At 40.5% G+C, this 22,656-nt stretch overlaps 1 protein-coding gene across 1 annotated transcript in view; it reads left to right on the top strand.

The window, feature by feature from the left end:
- Positions 1-22,656, top strand: part of SLC35F1 (solute carrier family 35 member F1) — a 387,317-nt gene that overhangs the window by 348,228 nt on the left and 16,433 nt on the right. The window contains exons 6-7 of the mRNA XM_077811721.1: positions 4,826-4,878; positions 9,357-9,511. Of these exons, the coding sequence (XP_077667847.1) occupies positions 4,826-4,878; positions 9,357-9,511 (208 nt within the window). The remainder of the gene's footprint in view (positions 1-4,825; positions 4,879-9,356; positions 9,512-22,656) is intronic.

The following is a 22,656-nucleotide window of genomic DNA, read 5'->3' on the forward strand; positions in this document are numbered from 1 at the left end:
GGGAGATTTGCTTATTAGAAATATAAATAGTTGGGTTTATGGTGACAGGAGAACCGCATGGTGAATTGCCCGCTAGGTGCAAAGTTTGCAGATCTCATGAGACATCTAGGCAGACTTATGTGCAGTCCTGGGGAGGAGCTGATGGTCATGGTACATGTAAGTACCAGTGACATACGGAAAAGTAAAAGAGAGCTCCTGGAGGCCAAATTTAGGCTGCTAGGTTAGAGATTAAAGTCTAGGACCTCCATGGTAGTGTTCTCTAAAATACTCCAGTTCCATGCACAGGGCCAGAAAGACAGGTGGAACTGTGGGGTCTCAAAGTGTGGATGAGATAATTGTGTTGAGAGGAGGGTTTTAGGTTTATTAGGAACTGGAGAACCTTTTGGGAAAGTGGGAGCCTATACAGGAAAGATGGGCTCCACCTAAACCAAAACAGAACTAGCCTGCTGACATGTAAAATGAAAAGGTTATAGAAGATTTTTTAAAATTAAGGGCTGGAGTAAAGTTCACAGCAGTGATGGAGCACACAATTCGGGTGGAGACATCCCTTAGGGAAGAGTTTATTAAAGGGGAAACTCTATATCCTAGTAAAGAGGATAGGAAAGAAGTTGATAAAATACAGGTAGGAACTAGTGAGGAACAGTCAAACATAAGAGTCCCATTTAAATATAACACACAAAGGCAAGCAACTGATTACTGGCAAAATGTACAAGTGTTTATATACAAATGCTAGAAGTCTAAATACGAAGACGGATGAACAGTAGTGCCTGACATTAAATGAGGATAGTGATATAATAAGGCACAGCAGAAACTTATTAGAATGATGATAATCAACAGGACTTGGTAATATCAGGGTTTAAAATATATAGAAATGATAGAGTAGATTGCAGTGGTGGGGGAGTGGCACTATATGTGAAAGAAAGCATAGAGTCAAATAAAGTAAAAATCTTAAATGAATAAAACTGTACTATAGAATCTCTATGGATAGAAATTCCATACTTCAACAATAAGAGTATTGCAGTAGGAATATACTACTGACCCCCTGACCAGGATGGTGACAGTAATTGTGAAATGCTCAAGGAGATTACAGACAGAAAACACAATAATAATGACGGATTTCAACTATCCTCATATTGGCTGGGTATATGTCAGCTCAGGAAGGGATGTAGAGATAAAACTTCTGGACAACATTAGTGACTGCTTCTTGGAGCAACTTGTCCTGGAACCCACAAGGGGAGAGGCCATTTTTGATTTAGTCCTGAGTGGAGCACACGATTTGGTCCAAGAGGTGAATATAACTGAATGGTTCAATAATAGCGACCATGGTGTAATTAAATTTAATATCCTTGTGGGTGGGGGGGAAGTGCCAAAGACACCTACCACTGCAGCATTTAACATCAAAAAGGAAAGTTGTGCAAAAATGAGGAAGCTAGCTAAACAGAAAGTAAAAGCAACAGTCACAAAATGCCTGCAAACGGCATGGAAACTCTGTAAAAACACCATAATAGAGGCTTACAGTTAATGTATACCCCAAATAAAAAAAATGGAGGACCAAAAATGCCACCATGGCTAAACAGCAGAATAAAACATGTGGTTAGAGGCGAAAAGACTTTCATTAAAAATTGGAAGTAAAATCCTAGTGAGGAAAACAGAAAGGAGCATAAACTCTGGCATGTCAGGTGTAAAAGTGTAATAAACCAGGCCAAGAAAGAATTTGAAAGAGCAAACACCAAAAGACACAAAAACTAACAGAATTTTTTTTTAAGTACATAAGAAGCAGGAAGCTGCTATAACAGTCTGTGGGGCCATTGGACAATCGGGGTGCTGCTAAAGGAGCACTCAAGGAAGACAAGGCCGTTGAGGAGAAACTAAGTGAATTCTTTGCATCAGTCTTCACTGCAGAGGATGAGAGAAATTCCTGCACTTGAGCTGGGGTTTTTTGGGTTTTTTTGGTGACAAATCTGAGGGACTGTCCCACATTGAGGTGTCAGTAGAGGAGGCTTTGGCACAAACTGATACATTAAACAGTAGTGAGTCACCAGGACCTGATGGTATTCACCCAAGAGTTCTGAAGAAACTCAAATATGAAATTGCAGAACTACTAACTTAAATCAGCCTCTGTAGATGATTGGAGGGTAGCTAATGTAACACCCATTTTTTAAAAAGCCTCCAGAAGTGATTCTGGCAATTACAGGTGAGTAAGCCTAACTTCAGTACTAGGGCAAGTGGCTGATATTATAGTAAAGAACAAAATTATCAAACACATAGATAAACATGGTATGTTGGGGTGGAGCCAACATGGCTTTTATAAAGGGAAATCATGCTTCACCAATCTATTAGAATTCTTTGTGGGTGTCAACAAATATGTGGACCAGGGTGATCCAGTAGATACAATGGACTTGGCTTGGACTTTCAGAAAGCCTTTGACTAGGTACCTCACCAAAGGCTCTTAAGAAAACTAAGTAGTCATGGAATAAGAGGTAAGGTCCTCTCATGGATTAGTAACTGGTTAAAAGATAGGAAACAAAGGATAGAAATAAATGGTTAGTTTTCAGATGGAGGTAAATAAATAGGTCCCAAAGATCTGAACTGTTCACCATATTCATAAGTAATCTGGGAAAGGGGGTTAACACTGAGGTGGCTAAATTTGAAGGCAATACAAAATTACTCAAGATAGTTAAGTTCAAAAGTGACTGTGAAGAGTTTCAAAGGCATCTCACTAAACTTGGCAACAAAGTGGCAGCTGAAATTCACTGTTGATAAGTGTAAAGTTATGCACATTGGAAAACATAATCCCAACTATACCTACAAAATGGTGGAGTCTAAATTAGCTGTTACCATTCAAGAAAGATTTTGGAGTCAATGTGGATAGTTCTCTGAAAACATCTGTTCAGTATGCAGCAGGAGTAAAAAAAACAAAAAAACAGAATGTTAGAAACCATTAGGAAAGGGCTAGATAATAAGCCAGAAAATAACATAATGCCACTATATAAATCCATGGTACCCCCGCACCTTCCATACAAGGCGAAGTTTAAAAGCGTGGAACTGTTCAGCTTAAGAAAGAGACAACTAAGATAGGTATGATAGAGGTGTATAAAATCATGAATAGTATAGAAAGAATGTTATTTACCCGTTCATGTAACACAAGAAGTAGGGAAAATTAAATTTCCAATGAAATTAATAGGCAGCAGGTTTAAAACAAACAAAAGGAAATACTTCTTCACAAACACACAGTCATCCTGTAGAACTTGTTGCCAGGGGATGTTGTGAAGGCCAAAAGTATAATTGGGTTAACAAAATAATTAAATAAGTTCATGGAAGATAAGTCCAACAGTGCCAATTAGCCAAGATGGTCAGAAACACAAACCCATGCTGCGGTTCTCCCTAAACCTCCAACTTCCAGAAACTGCGACTGGATGACAGGGAATGGATCACTCGATATTGCCCTATTCTGTTCATTCCCTCTTGAAGAATCTGGCATTGGCCACTGTCAGAAGATAGGACACTGGGCTAGATGCACAATTGGTCTGACCCAGTATGGACATTCTTATATTTTTAAATATTTATATATTAGAAAGCTAAGCAAAAGTATTGTCAAGAAAACTCTGAAGCATACATAGTGTATTCTATCACTTGTTTGTGGGTCCCCTTTCCTTTCCCATGCATCTCTCTCTTTGTTTTGTATTTTTTGGAGTGCAAGCTCTTTGGGACAGGAACCGTGCCTCCTTTTGTCTTGTGCCTGGTGGGTGCAGCTGGAAACTCATAATAATAATAAAGAAAAGTGGTAGCTGCATATTATGCTTTTTGAAAATTGTTTCAGAATTATTTTAAGCTTCTCTGTACATGAGAGAAAAGGGGGATCTTCACTTTAAGAATCAAAAACTCATAAGAGCCCTGCACAGCAGGGTTTCATCCCCAAATCACAGGCCAGAGAAGGCTGGTTGCGTGGTGAACTAGCTAGGAGGAGTCCTGACCTGTAGGATCCCATCATTAGAGCATGGGGGGCCTTATTGGCACCTCACTATTTCCTTATACTCCCCCATCTATTCGTATCCATCTCTTGTCTTTTGTCTTTATAAATTCTTTGGGGCAGGGACCGCTTTTTTGTTCTGTGTCTGTGCCTAGCACAAGGGGGTCTTGGTCCAAAGCAGGGACTCCTATGCACTACAATAACACAAATAATAAGGGTCTTCGTGTTAATGGGCTTTTAAAATTCAGTTAACCTTGAAACTAAATCCTGAATGGACTCCTTCAGTTTGGCCCACCCTTAGTTTTGTTTCTTGAGTTTTATTGCTATGATTACGTGATTTCTCTCTTAATGTTTGACAAATTGTAGCACTGGATGTTTTCCCCAAGACCATTCTATGAAATCTGCCACCTCAAGTCTGTGATTTACTCATCATTGTATTTATTCTACACCGCAGAGGAGCTTTGAAGAGTGTATAACTCATGCAGATACATTATCAATCCTTAAAGTTCAAGAGCTTTAAGAATATTAAGTCACAAAGGTCAGGCTGGTATGAAAGTGGGGGGGGGCGGGGGGGGGGCAGCTCTGGATTAACAGCCAGAGATTTGGAGATAAACCAGGGCAAATCACATGCTATAAAATCTGATTACTGCACCAAAGATCTTTCCAACACACAGATATAGGGATAAAACCAAAGTGGGTTATCTAGGTCTGACTGCATTTGGTCTGTATAGCTGTTTCCAGAGTCTGTTGTTATAAGGCTATTCATTTTGTGTTGTCCACCATATGAACTGCATGAGTGGAAGTAATTTAAGTTCTGTTCCTTCCCATCAAACTTTGCCTTCTTTTCTTTTCCAGTGCAATAATGGAACACAAGGAGTTGTTAAAAGTTCCCTGGGATTGGCAAATAGGTAAGAAGATAATTCACTTCATTGAAGACTGTTGCTGAAGAAAGTAACAGGAGGAATAATTCTTAGGGAGAAGTGTGGGAGGGCTAAAGGAGGCAAGGTTTGCTATATTCAAGCAAGCTACTGTCAAAGGTTGGAACTCCATACCTCATAACCTTTTAAACTGATCTATGCCCCCACTTCTCCCACTGCCATATTATATATTCCCTGCACCATTAGGCTTTAGGCAGAGAAGAAGCATGTGAATGTCATAAGTAAATCACTCTGGTAGCAGGGTGACCTCACCAATAACAGGCTTCTCATTCCAAAATTCAGTGCAGCCCTGAGACAAATAACCATAGTGGTTGTTAAAAGCCAACATTTTACACTCAGTGCAAAGGAAAGAAAACAGAACTTAACAAAAAACTGTAAAAGAAAATTGCCTGCACTGGATTTCTCAGGTCCATAAAACCTTTTCTGAGAGGAGCATTTCTGCATGCAGATAGTTAATTGCTCTCCAAGTGAACTTGGTGAGTTGTAACAGACATGTATTTCAAGTAAGTTTTTGGTAGCATCATGCACAATGACCATACTGCATATTAAGAGGGGGGTGGGGGCACCATTGTTTGGCTTGTTGGAGGAAGGTGTGTACCTCATTAAGGGGCTAGAGAGGAATGGAGCAACTTTTACAGATGCTGCAGAGCATGTGTGGGAACATTGACCCATCCCTCCTCCCAGGTGACTAGAAGAGAAGGGGTACTATAGAGGTCCATGCCAGTCAGGAAAAGCCCTCTTTTATTTGGACCAGATAAAATGGATTGGTAAAGGATTTAAAGGAGGTATTTGTTAAAGAAGCAGAAACATGGGGGATTCGGGGCTCTTATTACTGCACAGCAGGGAGCCAACTCCCCCTCCTTCGAGGAGTGGAGATGGCGAGGTTCCAACAGCAGGTCTGCTGGGGTCCAGGATGGGTAAGGGGGAGGGCTGTTGGAAACCCCCCCAAGTATATATGACAACCTGCACTTTATATATTTATCTGCCAACTACTCCCAGACAGTTAAGAATAAAGTTGTGGCCTAATTAAACCACATCCAGTGCCACCTGTCCTTCCAGCATAGCTGGACTATGAAACTTGTAGTGATTCACTTTGCACACTGGCTGGCTTATTCCCTTTTCAAGTTGGAAAATGAGTTTGAGTCTAAGATTCTGTTCTGATAACTCAAGCAAATTATTTCCCCTTTTTGAAAAATCAACATTTAGGGACAGTTAGTTCCTAAAACATCATGGTTGGCATCTGTGACAATAGAAGCATTTAGTTGAATGCTGATAACACACAATACCACATTCTGTGCAAGAGGTTGAAATACTGAGCAGGAAATCAGGCTTTGATTATACAGCAACAGCATCTTGTTAACCTAGTTTCAAAATGAGCATCAAGGTATCACCTCAGAAATATGGAAATCAGCTGGTTATATAGGGAATCTCCGAGAAGTGGAGTGATAAGTAACATGGTAGTGTGTTCCTTTCTTTACTGCTTTAGTCACTATTTCCTCTAATTATCCTAAACCTTAACAGAGCAATGCATCTGTCATGAAGCATTGTCACTACAAGTCTTGGAAATTTTACACGAGATTGAAAACTAAATGACAAATCAGTTAAAGTATCAGGTGAGGAACAAACCATGCTGCAGATTGTAGATTCATTTGCTTTCATTCGTCTGAGATCCTTAACAAAACTCTAGCAGAGATTGGTAACTTTTCATGTTAAGAAGCCTATGATCATGAATTAATTTGTTACTGATGGTACTAGCAATCATCACAGTGAATTCATCTCCGAGTTATGTGGATGTCATATGTAGCTACACAAGAGTTCTGTTGTAATTCAGGATTAGTTAAGTGTGCCCTTAAAATAAAGTCACAGTCGGTGGTCCCCACTGCCATTAAAATGTCTTCCCAAGTTAGTCACAATTTGTAAGAGTAGAAGGAGGAAAACAACCTGCCAAGAATGGTGTACAGCTGTACTTGTTTTGTGAGTGCAATAATTCGAAATGTGGTTGAGTTGCCAAAGAACATGGATAAAATGATGATAACTTTGTATAGTTTTGAATTCTTCCCTGGCTTCTACTGTACTTGGTGAATTTTCCAGTGCGTTGGCAGCATTGTAAGTTTGTCAAGTAGTGATTGACAAGACAACATCAAGGAGGACACAACCTTGGTTGTCCTAAATAGTTATCCTGTGCAGCAGATTTAAACCTGTGGCCTAGCACAGTTAAATCTTCAGCCCTTTGAATGGTAGTGATAAAGTCATAGCAGGCAACCTAATAAATAATGAAAGATGGCCTCTTGCCACCTACCATACAACATTCACAACAGGGATTTCATATTATAAGTATAGATTGAAACTGTGATATCTCAGATGCCAATGTGTGGTAACTATGGGCATTTGCTGATATTTTAGGATGACCACTATATATGTTTTATACAAAGGTATACTTCTGTTGAACTGCTTCTATGAGATCCAAACCATGAGTATTATGGTAGCATTTGTTTGCTGGGTAGCTTTTTTAAAAAAAAGATACAAAATCAGCAGGACTTTATCCATTGTTATTATCAGTTAATTCCTTATTTTGTACTTTCAAGGCTTTGGGTATCAGATTCTCTGCAGTTTTAAGTCAGTGCCTCTGAAGGGCTAGCATGAGTCTAAATTTAGTTCATGCACACATTGCAACATCCAGTAGCAGTGGAATTATCATTTGCTTGAGTGCAGATGAGTGGAGAAGTTGAGTTTTTAAAAAAAAAACCTTGCTTTGGGATTTACCACCAAATAATTGCTGTTGTGAATTCTTCCCTGGTAGGGCTTCAGATGTTTTTTTTTAAGTGAAATTACTTTTTTAATAGAATGTATTATTTATATTACATCAGTGCCTAGATGTCCCACTGTGTTACAAACTGTACAGACACATAGTAGGAGACAGTCCTTGTCCTGAAAAGCATGCAATTTAAAAAGACAGATGAAGGATGGGAGAGTAAATAGAGGCACAGAGTTGTACAGGGATTTGCCCAAGGTCACATGAAAGATCAGTGGCAGAGCCAGGAGCAGACTGCAGGTCTCTTTATTCGCAGCCCAGTGCCCTGTCCATTGGACAGTTCTTTATCTGTAAGTGCAGTATAATCCATTTTATGGGTCTAATCCTGAATGCTCTCAACTCCTGTTGAATTCAGTGGGAACTGAGCATGTTCAGCACCTTAGAGGATTAGGTCCAGTTTGGGGGATGCCCCAAAACACAGTTTCATTTCCCATTAAGAGGAATTCACAATTAATAGAAGATACTATTTTAATAGTAAAGCTATTCTCATGGGAACTACAAAACACTTTGTGTTATTGGACTGGTCCAAAATGTTGAAAAGGCAATATCTGCACTGGGATGGGTAGTTAGCTTGCTTCTTGCTCAATGGCAGTGGCATCTGCAAGACACACAGCATAGCTGCTTAATATGTCTAAGAGGGGATGGAAATATTCTCTTATGTAAAAATGAAGCCAGCCACACACAGTCACCTGGTGATCTTCTGAATGAGTGAAGAGAGTTTTGATGAAAACCTGCTTGAGTGACTGGTGCTCTAAATGTCATGGAGAAACTTCAGTGTCTCAATGCAGACTGCCTGACAACAACCCAGATGGGCTATCCAACCATAGCATCTGATGTCAAGGTGTAGCAGCACTGAAGAATTGCATTCATCCAGTCAGGGCACAAAACATGGGCATCCAGCGGGCAACATACGAACTATGTGCCCAATCAAAACAGCATGAATTTCTAATTTAGAATATTCACAGCAAACCCCTGTCAAACAAGCTATAGGCCAAAAATTATTCACAGAATGTATTATTTGAATAATTTTGAATATCCAGCACATTTGAATAAATTGTGATGAGCTCACAGACAATTCAAAAACAGAAGAACAGGTGTAATTTGTTCAATAAATAATTCATTATGAATTAGACACCAAGTTCTATTGATTGTGTGATTGTCCTAATGAATGAAAAACCTGTAGTCTGCCATGATGACTTACGCTATTTATACCACACCAGGCAAGATATCTGCAAAACAGTTGTTAGTACACAGGTTTTGGTACACATTTCTCATATTTAATCAGTCATATTCTCAGTTGATTTAAATTGATGTAGCTCACTGACTTCAATGGAGCTGTAACAGCTTACATCAGCTGGGGATCTGGTCCTGTGTGATTTAGACATTCGTAGCGATTGCATGATTTATTAGAGGATTTTACATTTCCACTGGTATAGTACATATTTATATTAATGCTCCAAGTATGTCTATAAATATATACACAGGTTAATAATTTAAATAAATGTTCTTTGAAAAAATATTCTTAATTCTTTTTTAAACAGTGTGGCTTTCTTCTTTCTCACCACACAAATTTAGGCAATATTGAACCTTTGGATAGACTGTGGTAGATCATTTTATCTTATTCCTCTTCCCCCAGGGTTGCTGTATGTCGGCTTTAGTGCCTGTATGTTTGGCCTCTACAGCTTCATGCCAGTGGTCATTAAGAAAACCAGTGCTACTGCAGTCAACCTCTCCCTGCTCACAGCCGACCTGTACAGCCTATTCTGTGGATTATTCCTCTTTAACTACAAGGTAAATTGAATAGATTATGTATTTGAATGATGACTCTCTCTGAAGTAGTGTCGGTGCAGAGAAATGAATCAGTCTAAGGACCACAGCGAGAACTGCTGTTTTTTTGATGGGTCTATGCAGTGAAGTGGAGAACATTTGATGTATCTGTTATTACTTACTAAAAGTGCAGTCTTCCCAGTACTCTCCTTTCCCCCAATGTAAACCACTTTTTGTGTGCTTCTCCTTTGTTCTGAAATTACCTCTCTGAGGGAGAAGCTAATTCAGTCTCCATGCCTACTTAATCCCTCACCCCCATCCTTGACCAGAGCCAAACTGGTGTGTGAGGGGAAAGTCACTTTATAAACCATTAACAGATCCCTTAACATATTTTTGCAAGGTGATGATCTTGTTTTGTGTTTCATACTGTATCTGAAATAGTTTTAACTGGTGAATTATTTTTGCATGATGTCTCTTAGCTGTCCAAAACATAGCTGCAAAAATGTCCTTTTTGTCAGCTGTCCCAATGGCTTGGCTGTTAGTGTATCAGAATGTGAAGGAGACTTATGACAAAGTTAAACCTCTAGCTCTCAAGCCATCTGATATTTAGAACATGGCAAAGGCCACACTCTAGGCCTCCAGTTGCAAGGGATTATGTCACACTATTCACAAGCCTCCCTGGGTGGCCATCTTAAAAATGGCATTATGCTCTTGGAGGCGATTGCTATGTAGCCATGATTTATTCCGAAAAGGGAGGTGACTTAATGGGGAAAATGGTGACCTGGAAACTAGTGGAGGAAAATGAAAGCCTGATGATGCTGGCCTGGCAAACAATCCAGAGTAAGGGTTTAATGTATATGAATGGTGAGGAAATGTCCACATGCAAAACTTCAGGGCCCAACCCAAGAACAAAATTTCTTATTTGCCTATTATTTCATGCTAATGACTCTTCAAGGGCATTGCAGATACCAAATAAAGATGCATATGGAATCCAAAACTAAATTAAAAACACACTGTAGAGGGCGCTTGCTGGACCACAGGACTGATAAGGGATATGGAGTCCCTTACTTCTAGATCACCAGTTCAAATCACTAGTGACTGAAAAGTGCTCCTATCTGATGGCTGCTTGGAGTCGTATAGTGAAATGTGCTTAGTTGTGTCAGTCCAGTTTCTTGAGGACAAGTAGCACATCACAAAAAACAGAGATGGACAAACCCGTTGGATTTGCTTTCACAATGTCATTGGTCATTTTGCCTTAGCAAAGCCATCCATATTCCACAACAGGAGAATCAGATCCAGGTCCCATTTTGTCCAAATGCTTATAATTCTGCAGGGTAGCAAGAATTGGATATGTGATTTTAGTTTTGGCCCATGTTTGTTCCAGATAGAGATGGACAAAAAGATGTGTGATTTTGGTTTTGCAAAACAAACCCTGGTGCTGGATCTTGATCCAGTTTTATCTGAACCCTAAAGTGCAGGGGATGGATAAATGGTTCCATTTTTGTTTCATTTCTATAAAATAAAGTTTAAAAAAAATAATCAATTGATATCGTTGCCAGCAGTCCCAGCCCAGATTTTGAGGACTGAATTATCATGAAGAATGACCCACATTCATAAGCTCTTGGGGGCATGCATTTTCTGTTATATGCATGTGTGCAGTGCCTAGCACAATGGGGCCTTGGTCTCCACTCAGAGATGGTGATTGCTACCAGGAGAGATATAATTAATAACAATAGTAAAATAATCCCTCCAGTTGGAAGCCCTATTGGGAAGTGTGGAGAAGTTTGCCCTGCCTCTACACCAATGCAGTACCAATCTCAGTGCTGCCAATCTGTCTCCTTTCACAATCTTCATGATCACTGGGGAGGAAAATTTAAAAAGAGGAAAAGGGACTGGTAAAAGAGCTGAATTAAAATTCCAGCTCTAGCTGTCTGAACATTTTTTACATGTCAGATTAATTTCTCTTGTTCTGGTCTTTTTCTCTGGTTTACTATCAGGTATGATTTTTATATGAAGGAGAGCTGTAAAGCGGGCTCCCTGCATGAAATAATGAAGTCTAATACATATGCATTAAATGACCTAAATTAATTCCCCTTCTAGGAGTGCATGTTTTCTAGTTTCGGAAAAGCTGTTCTGTTCCCAGCCCATCTGTACCTCTTCTTCTGATGCACGGTACTTTCTTTTTATTGCTGTGCTGACCAATGGGTGAAGCCCCACTTCACAGCAAATGGCTTTATGCTAAATTAGAATCATCTGAGTGGTTTAGTGCCCCTTACAGAATATAATTTTATGAGGCTTTCAAGAAACAGTTATGATTTTTCCCTGTGCCACTACTTTTATCACCTGACAGCTTTATTGCACCTACAGCAGTAAATCTATGAAAATCCATGGAAAATACAGGAAATGAGTTTTACTGGGCTTACAGCCTCAGAAACCAAAGTGAAGAAGAGATTATATTTGAAGTGTTTTGATTTGTTAATATTTTATCTTCTTACAACAAGGACTCATGCTATCTTGATATACAGGACAGTATGCTTATAAATAAACCAACATCTATAGGTATTATATGCACTCCATATGCTAGTGTCTCTGTATTATATTGGCCAGTCCCCAAATGTTAGTCTGTAGTAAACAAAAAATATAGCATGTATCTCAAACTCAACTCTAATGGAGGATTAATGATGTAAGAAGTGACTTTTATATAGTAATAAAATATAATTATTTGTGGCTTGCAACTTGAGATAGATTTCTGAGTATGCAAATTGCAGTTCTTTTTTAAAAAACAAATCAAACTATTCGAATTCTGCCAACTAAATGCTCTGGAAGTCTTTTTTTTTTTAAATCAGTAACTGAGTCCAAATGTTCTGCTTGTGAGAGAAAGATGTTTATCAATGCCCTGTCAAGTAGCTGCATAATTCTCCTTACTGAATTAACATCTTAAGCACAGCATAAATTTTCATTGCATTTATCCCCCTGTCTTCTGACTCTTCTGGCCCAGGTGCAACCCTTTGACCTGTCTGTCAAGAGTGATCTAGCCATCTCCCTGCTTGAAAAATAAGGTCCATCAGGATCCTAAAACAGAATTAAGACAAGGAATTAAAGAGTTGTTTGGTTTTCCTATTTCTATCATATTGAATCAGGCCATACATTCTCCCAATCTCTCTCTAGGTCTCTCTCTCTTGTTTTTTAGCTTCTGTGAAATACATTGGTGGTGGCAGGGAAAATGAGTGCTATATGGGCTGTGATGTGGTGGGTAAATTCCACGCTAACACAGCCAGGGAAAAGCTTAATTCCCACCAAACAGAGCCAGGCAGAGGTCCTATTATAACCTGTGGATTTTACTCAGCCTGCACAGTACATACTTAAGCAGGAAGAGGTAGCAATTTGGGGGTGCGCAGGGAAACAGCCTGCCTCTCTCCTTCCAGTCTGAGGAGTCCCCATGGTGGGAGACTGAGGAGGCAGTTTGTTTGGACTTCATTTCTTTTGATTTTTTTGTTACATGACCCTGGCTTACTTTACCTCTTGCAGTGAGTGAACAGATCAGTCTGGCCTAAGTGGACAGTTGTATTGTGGGATGGTACCCCAAGTATGGGTGGCTTCATTTGACTGGAGGACCAGATATAAAGAGCCACAAAGACTGGGTAACATACATACACCCCAAGGAAGAGAGGGAAGCAGTGGAACTAAGTGGCCTGAGTCAGGAAGCAGAGAAGGCTTGATGCTTGGAGTGGGTGCCTGCTTCCTTTTCAGGTCCCAAGCTGAAACTTCCAGTAGAGGGCAGGCTAGGCTGCACCTCCCCTTCAACCACACCATATCAAAACAGGACCTTGTCACCTTGTCCCATTCCCACTGGATATGAGCAAGGCTGCAAGTTTGTCACGGAGGTCATGGAAGTTATGGATTCCGTGACTTTCAGTGACCTCCATGACTTCTTCAGTGGCCAGCTGCACCAGCTGCTGCTGGGCAGTCTCGGGCCACTGCTCCCCCTCCCCAGCAGCAACAGGAGTTTGGATGGGGGGATGGGGGTTGGGGCATGGGAGGGGATGAGGGCTCTGGGTGGCTCTTACCTTGTGGGTAGGGCTCCCCAGAAGCAGAGGTATCCCTCAGCTCCTAGGGGGAGGTGGGGCCACGGGGTTCTGTGCGCTGCCTCTGCCTGCAGGCACTGCCCCCACAGCTCCCATTGACCGTGGTTCCCCTGAGGGATGTCGCTGCTTCTGGGGAGGCGTGGAGCCTGGTAGGGAGCCTGCCAGCCCTGCCAAACTCCGCCCCCCGCCCCACCCCAGCACCAGCATGGGTCCCAGGCCATGCACCACCACCCACTCCCCACAGCACCAGCAGGGGTCCGAGGCCCCCCTGAGCATCCACAGTGCCCCCCCCAGGCTGCCCTTTGAGTACCTGCAACACCCCCCTGGGTCTCCCTCCCAGCATCCATGGCACCTCCAGGCTGCCCCACTCCCCAAGATTTAGTCAGGAGTATATAGTACAAGTCATGAACAGGTCATGGGCCATGAGTTTTTGTTTATTGCCTGTGACCTGTCCATGACTTTTACTAAAAATACCCATGACTAAAACATGGCCTTAGATAGGAGTAATTCCCATATACAGTACTTTAATGGAAGTTACTTGGATCAAAGATGGGAACAGAGAAGAGAGAGAATCAGGTCTCTGGTCTTATAGTAGAGCCTTCATTTTCATTCCAAGTTACTTGTCTCTTCCTGTGTGGAAATGTCTGGGAAGCTAATACTTCCCCTGTTCTTGCAATTCACACTGGGATTATGTCTGTCCCCTATGCAAGTGTGTAACGGGAGAGTAAGTTCTTGCCCTCTCTCCTGCCATTCACACTTGTGCAGGGCCAGCCACATTCTGTCCCTTAGTTTCATTATAGTGTCAAGGTTGCTGCTATATTTCAGACTAACTACAATTTATATATAAGGAATTTTAATTTTTTTTAAACTATATAAAAGAAAATGTACGGACATCAAACAGTGAAGGCAACAATAGAGTGAGCTATGCCCCTCAGAGTCACATGCATTTTATCAAAGTCCTGCAGCACAGGTAGCCCGTTAGTGTGAAGCACCAGTAGAGGGGATGTTATTTACTTTGCATTACATTTTGCCTTCATCTTGCAGTTTCAGTTCTTCATCCCCTGCCCTAAGCTGTTGTGTCATATTGCTGTAGTCTCTTAAAAAGCTTTCACCTTCCACACTAAGCTAGCTCTGTTTTGGAGATGTTTCCCATATCCAAGATTTGGAAAGTGCTTTGAGATCAGCCAGAATGGAAGATGCTAAATAAATGCATGATATTTTTATACCATATCGGTATTGCAATGCCTAGGCATACTATGGACTGAAATAAGGACATCAAGGTAGCCTTAGTCACATGACCCTGGAAAGTATAATTTAAGAGATTCAAAGAGTTAAAGGCTATAATGGACCTCCTATATATATAGAAAGGCATCCAGTCTTGATTTAAGAAGATCAAGAGATGGCGATTATATCACTTCCCTCAGTAGTTTGTTCCTGTGGTTTATCAACCTCACTGTTAAAAAAATTGTGCCTTTCTTCCAATTTGAATTTGTCTGGCTTCAGCTTCCAGCAATTGGGTCTCATTATGCCTTTCTCTGCTAGAATAAAGAACCCTATAGCACCCAGTATTTCCTCCCCATGACAGTACTTACTTACATGCTGTAATCAAGTTACCTCTCAATCTTCTTTTTGATAAAATAAACGGATTGAGCTCTTTGAGTCACTCACTGTAAGGCATTTTCTTTAGCCCTTGAATGATTTTTGTGACTCTTTTCTGTGCTTTGTCCAATGTTTCAACATCCTTTCTAAAAGGTGGACACCAGAACTGTACAGAGTAATCCAGTATCCATCCCACCAGTGCCACATAGAGGTAAAAGCACCTCCATACTCCTCCTCACCGTTCCTTTGTATATACATCCAAGAATCGCATTAGCCCTTTTTCTACAGCATCACGTTGGGAGCTCAAGTTGAGAGTTGTTTGTACACTATAACCCCTAAATCCTTTTCAGAATCATTGCTTTCCAGGATACAGTCCCCAATTTGGTAGGTATGGCCTGCATTTCATGTTCATAGATGTATGACTGCGTTTGGCTGTATTAAAATGTGTTTTGTTTGAATAGGCTTAGATTACCAAGCAATCTGGATCGCTTTATGTGACTGCCCTGTTCTTATAATTATTTACCACACCACTAGTCTTTGCGTCATCTGCAAATTTTATCATCAGTGATTTTATATTTACTTCCAGATCACTGAAGAAAATGTTGAACAGTGGCATGTCCCTTCTCTGGCTCCTACACGGCGGCGTGGCCAGCTGGCTCTGCACATTGCCCCGTCCACAGGCACCACCCCTGCAGCTCCCATTGGAGCGCTGCAGGGGGCATTGGAGTGAGTATGAGCCAGAGGGGGGTCATGCCGCAGCTTCTGGGAGCCGCATGGTGCGCCCCCCGGCCCTGCGCCCCAGCTGGAGCGCCAGAGCGGGGACATCCAACTGCTTCCGGGAGCCATGTGATGCAGCCCCCGACCCTGCGCACAGGCTGGAGTGCCAGAGTGGGGCCATGAGGCAGCTTCCAGGAGCCGCTTGGTGTGGCTCCCCGACCCTGAGCCCCAGTTGAAGTTCCCGGAGCAGGGCAAGCCCCAGATTCCACTCCCCAGCGGGAGCTCACAGGCGGCTTAAAACCTCTTCAAAGCTTGCAGGCTGGATGCAGCCTGCGGGCCATTGTTTGCTTACCCTTGATCAACAGTTACCTTTATCAACAAAATTAGTAATCTCCTCAAAGGATTAAATCAGTTTTATTAGACAAAGGCTATTTCCATCAAACCATTAATTTCCCAACTGTAGAATACAGTATTCTCTAGCTGTCACTGATGCACCAATACCATCAATGCCAGGAAATTAATACATGATATCCCTGGGTTTATTATTTCTCCTGGTTTTTTGTTTGGCTTTTTTATAGTTTGGTATTTTTTTTTTGTCTCAGCCTTAATTTAATGTTAATGTCAGCTTTTAAAATTTCATGCTCTTCATTTTCAAGCCATATGTTGTACTTTAGTTATTTTAAGTAAATTGTATTCTCACTAAATAATCTAAGCAGTTTATTTTACATTTTCCACTAGCTAGATCATGCATGCTGATTATGTTCTGCATCAGCAGGCCCAGTCACACTATATTATATCTTTACCTAGCAAGCCAACCACAATAAATTATATTCTGAATTGGCAAATTCTGTTTTATCCAAGATTTAGCCTTGAAAATTCAGATATTCTGGACATAGCAACAATTTATGAATCGGGACAATTTGGCTATTACATGGATAACCAAAAAAGTCACAAATCCTGCTGTAAAAGCTAATCAAATAGGGATTACAAAAGAATCAAGAATGCACAAATAAACATTTGACATTCAAAACCCTTTTAGTACTAGAGCGTTGTAAGTGTTATAGGTTCAGAAGAGGACATAATTTATATTAGCTCTAATATCAGAGTTTCTCTGTTGAACACTGTGGACGGGTATTTCATAGAGAGTTCAAGGAACCTAACACAATAAAAAGCTATTTTTCTAACATGATAAAAAAGTACAAACAGAGTGCTAGATTCTGATCTCATTTATGCCAGTGTCAATCCAAAGTAACCCCAATGAGCTCTGGATATACATTGGCTTAACTGAGCAATCTGGCCCCGAGTAAGAAGCTATTAAAAAAAAAAAACCCAAAACCCTCTAGAATTGCAGCAAAAGAATTAGGCGCTTCAGTTAAAAAAAAAAGTCTCTAAATGTCTGAGCCAAGGCCCATGAAGTCAATAAGAGTCTTTCAGTCAACTTCAATGGACTTTGGGGTCACATACTAAATTGGTAAAATCTGATACTTGAGAAGGAAATCTAAAAGTACTTGATAATTTAAGGACTATAGAGAAGGCTGCCTTATGACCCTCCACATATGCTCCATTTTTACATATGAAGAATATAAATGAAGCAGTTAGGCGCTAGCATGGTTAAAAACACTGAAATTCTTCAGCCTTCACTTTTTCAATAAGAAACCTCGAAGTACTTTACAACAAAGAGTTCAAACAGCCCTTTTTCTTCTGTTCACAAAAGATGGTTATATTGTCTATTTTTCCCCTAGCAATAGTCAGTCAAATTGATCATTTGAAAGAATGTCCTAAACATCGGAGAGTGACCAAACAGCTTCAGAAAAAGGTGTTGCTTTTTGGGGTGGGTTTTTTTGTTTTTTTTTTTGTAAACCAGAGTAGGAGAAAAGGTTTGAACCAATTGACAAGTTGCTTTCTCCTCTGCCGCACTAAGGGCCTGGACGAAGGCTGATTTAAGTCAATGGGAGACTTTCCTTTCCCTTCAATTGCCAATGGATTGAGCACTAAATTTCAAGATCTGACAGGTGCTCTGCCTCTGGTCCATTATTCTAGGCTGAGTGGGAGTCAGGGAAGGCTAAGCAGATAGTGCAAGGGATAAGGGGCAGCAGTGACAAGAAATGGGATTATAAATGAATACAGGTGTGTGGGTCAGATGTTACTACTGAGAACAGGCAAGCTTTCACAATTCCTTTTCTATCGCAGCCAAATTATTATAACTCCAAACATTTGTTTACAGTTATCCACCAATTTTTCAAATGTCAAGAACCTGTCTTTCAGGATATTTTCTCTATGGATAAGTTTATACTACAAGCTCTTTGAGCTAGGGACTATGTCTATCTATGAGCTTGAACAGAATCTAAAACAATGGGGCCCCTATCCTGATAAGGGCCTCTGGGCACTACCACTACAAATATTTCATAATAATTATGCTAATGACAAATATCATTATTAGTGATTCAAGCTATTGACGATATATAGCAACCTGATAGTTTATATTACTTTTACTTTCTCTTCCAAACTATGAAATCCCACTTACTGTAACTCACCCTCAATAATGCAGTTACTATTAAGCAACACGGTGAAATTGTGCTGTTTATGTGCCTTCCATCTGAGCAGACAGAGTTCCAAATCAATGCCTGAAAATTTTTTTAATCAATTAGAGACCAATTCTAGAGAAAAATCAGACTTCCAAGCTTGAAAAACTGGGCTGCAATTCAAAAGAGTTAGAGGTGTTTTTAGTTGAATGAGAGCCCCTGGTCATTCTTTGGTCTCTCTTCATTGGAAGGACACAGGAGCTAGTTTTGGTAGTACCATACCAGATTATCCTCTAGTATGACTCTATAGAGCACTAACTCATAGTATAAAATTCTAAAGTGAACTTCAGGGGAGGGCGCAAAATGGAAAATAACATGCTCCCTAACAAGACGTTTCATAGTCTGACCGTAGATTGTTCGCAACTTTGCACTGAGATACTAGTTCTCTGAGAAACTTGTATTATCAAGGGACTGCTCCTTCTTTTGCATGCTATCGTGTATTTAAATGTATTATTCATAAATCATAAACCAATGAATTGTGAAATAATTTATAACTGCCATATTCTGGCCATCAAAATGTACTGAATAATAGGCTGCAACTGTTAACGCAGAAGGTAATATGGAGGTTTCAGTTCCAATAAATCACTTTTTCAGATGCTGTTACTTCATAAACATCAATTGCCATAGGCTAAAATAATGTTTTAATGAATTGTTTCAATTTGGATTTTTGGATTTTAGTTTTAAAAAGACTGTTCACAATTAGTGTAACTCAACACCAAGCCTTTGATTGCATCTACTTCCTGGTCAGGGTGCTACATCTGCCTTTTTTCTGTTACAAGATTAATGGTATATTGACTCCATGATTTAGACCTCTTATTATTCTAGGTTGAGTATATGATTGATAAAGACTAAGGATGACAGCAGTGTTCTGTACTTTAATACTCCAAAGTTGTATATCAAATTGTAGTGATGTCTCTACTATGGGCCTTACTTTTGAGCATCAGTAGATCATTGGCCAGAGTAGCTTTTTTTAACCTGCTGTCCTCTGAAAGAGAGAAAGATGCTGCTTCTCCGGTATGTTAAAAATGGACACAAAACCTTATTATATCCCGGTCCTACACCCTGCAGAGGTATTACTGCCTTGTTGAAGTAGTGTGTGTGTGTGTGTGTGCATGTTGAACTGCATATCCCTATCACTAGAAGGAATGCTTTAACTATGTTTATCCCAAAAGGGTACTGTAGAGAATATAATAGCATCAGAGATGCTGAAGTGCTATTTGGTGAGTCCAACTTGTGTAATTTAGTCATCTTAATTTTTAAGCAAGACTGTGGATGATCTGAAAGATGGGAGAATAGTAAATAGTTCAACTTAAATACATTTGCACTCCTTTTAAAATAAACACTTTTCATGATCATTTGTTCAAGTGCAGTTTTGTTCATATGGATATTCACAGCAATTTTGAATTAACTGAAATTCATTTAATCAAAAATGAAATTTGTGGTGAAACAACATTAATTTTAGGTTGAAACAGAAATAGTTTGAAGGTGAATCTATCCAGTCAGGGTAAAGAAGCAATAGCATGTGACTTATCTGACCAGTCAGACATCTCAAATATCACATTGCAGATACTGACTACTTCAAAAGAATATTTGCAATGAAAATGAATTGAAGAGGTACAAGTAGCAAACAAATGTAAAAAATCAGTCTGTTCATGGACAATTTGGGAAGAGGAAAAAAATCTAAATTAGCTGTGTTGTCCATTGTCCAATTGTTTGCTCAGATTTACTTGAGCTGAAAGATTTACATTCTCAAAACAATTATCTTCTGGGAAGGAAGGTACATTGCCAAAATCGTGTCCTTTTAGTCCAAGAGGTACTGATTTCCAGATGAAATTTTGAACCAAGGTTGCAAGTGTCCTAATAGAACCTATTGTCTTATGGAATTTATTTAAAAGATACAAAGATGAACCCCAGGATCTTAGCCAATATTTTTTCTCTACATAAAACAGGTTCTCACAGTTAGGTTACCTTACTTCTTACCTTGCTTACTTACCTTACTTCTATTTGACTGTGCATTTGAATACCTAATCCTAGAAAGAAGCCTGGAGAAATGGGACAGAACTGAAGCAAAACTCCAAGATCTTACAGATTTAGCTGTAAACTATCACCTAAAGCAGAAGGGATTTGGTGAGGTGTGGAGGTGGGAAAGTGTTAAGCCCCTCACCCTGCAGACCTTAAGATCCGCCAAGAAAGGACTCCTCAACTCCACTGAAATAGAAGCTATCAGCAAAGCTGACTGAACCTCCACACAGATCCACTGCCCATTTCTCCCCTAGCACCATGTGGCTATGTCCCTTTCAGCTTCACAGAAGACTCAGAAACCCAAGAATCCAAGCTGTATTAACACCCAGACAGATTTCCATGGGGAAATCCAGACGTTCTTCAGGGATAACCAATCCCTGCAGCAAATCCTCCTTTTTAAGAGCAGGTTCGACAAACACCTGTCAGGCATGGTCTAGATAATACTTAGTCCTGCCACGAGACTGGAGTAGATGACCTCTCGAGGTCTCTTCCAGTCTTGTGATTCTATGATGCCAGATAATAGCTGCACTTTCACATTCAGTAGAAACTATGAGCTGCTCTCCTCCACTTTCTACTTGACCCGTCACTTCAGTTTTCAAAATGCAGCTCATCTGTTGCAGTATTTCCTGGAAAATGGAAAAAGGACTGACATTGCCTACTTCATAGTTTGTCCTTGTAATGGGGTCGGCACTCACCTCTCATGGACACCCCCTTTCTCTGACTGATATGCCTGCAATCACAGTCTTTTTTCAGGGTGGCACCCACCTTTCCTGGACAGCCCCCTTTTGATTGGTTGGGTGTGAGCCTGTTTTTTATTTTAGTTCTTTCAGTGGGGTGGCACCTGTCTCTTGTGGGCACCCACCAGTTGATGGTTCTCTTGGTGGGTCTTCAGTGACTCAGCCCTCCAGCCAAGCCACATATGCTGTTCCCCCGCCTTCTGGGGTATACAATCTTTTCCTGGCCTTGGTATGGGGCCGTAGCCCTAAGGCCTCTTCCCGGAAGCAATACCTTCTTCAACACCCCAACTGGGGCCCACCTTGGTACCCTCGGCTGGTCTCCTTTCAACAGCTCTCCCTACATTCAATCTTTAACCAGACCAGCAGGGCCCATCTCGGTACCCTCGCCTGGTCTGGCCAGGTCCTGGTCTCAGTCCCCTGGGCTCAGCCTGCCCATACTGACCTTTTCATGGTCATGCTGCTCTTCTATCCATCTGCATTTTCTTGATCCATCCCACTTCTATGGATCTTGACCTATTCAGAGTAATTAATTCTTCCAGATGGAATTGGCTGGGGTGTGTAAAAGTGTCAGTGAACATGAGCTGAATTTCCAGTATACATGGGCCAGTTTTTGGATGGAAGCCATTTGAAATTCAGCAGTTTCCACCCAAAACCAGGCAAAGCTTAGTAGACATTTTTGCTCAATTTCAGTTTGTTTTCAGATTTATTTGTGAAATTTTAGGGGTTGGGCTAATGCAAATACATGCAAATAGAAACAAAGAAAAAGATTTGCATGAATTTCTGGAAAGCAGGTCAACTAAATTTCACACAGCAATTCATGAGAATGGTTTTACATAGACACTGGTGACAAACAAAGATGACGTCTCTCACTTCTTCTGTTTGGCATTGCCATTGACTTCATGAGAAAAAGTGTAGACAGATACGACAAAAACATTGCATGATTTAACAGTACATTAGAAGGCAAAGGGATAGAAAGGTAGGTCAATTCTCACCCCTTGGTATTCACATGCAAGCCAGTGGGACTATCCAGAAGGAAATAATGTCACAAATTGGCCAAGAGGCAGCTGACCAACAAGATTTGGTCATCAAAAAATCTGTCACTTAAAGACCAAACTATGAATCTTCAACTCAAATGTTTTTTCAGCCTTATTATATGGACATGAAAGTTGGAAATCCACAAAGGGTATAGATGGATGTCTAAATGCCTTTGAAAGCAAATGCCTTAGGAAAATATTCAGTATTTTATGGAATTTGTCAAAAATGCTGAGATTCATCAGAGAATTCAACACCCTGGATCACTAAAGTTATCCAGAATAGAAGATGGAACTATCTGGGACGTGCATTAAGAATGAAGCCAGAGCATTTGCCCCGGCAGGCATTTCATCGGGCAGCTTGAGGAACACACAAACAGGGCTAACTGAAAGAAT

The sequence above is a fragment of the Eretmochelys imbricata genome, chromosome 3 (assembly GCF_965152235.1).
Source record: "Eretmochelys imbricata isolate rEreImb1 chromosome 3, rEreImb1.hap1, whole genome shotgun sequence".
Taxonomy (NCBI): Eukaryota; Metazoa; Chordata; order Testudines; family Cheloniidae; genus Eretmochelys; species Eretmochelys imbricata.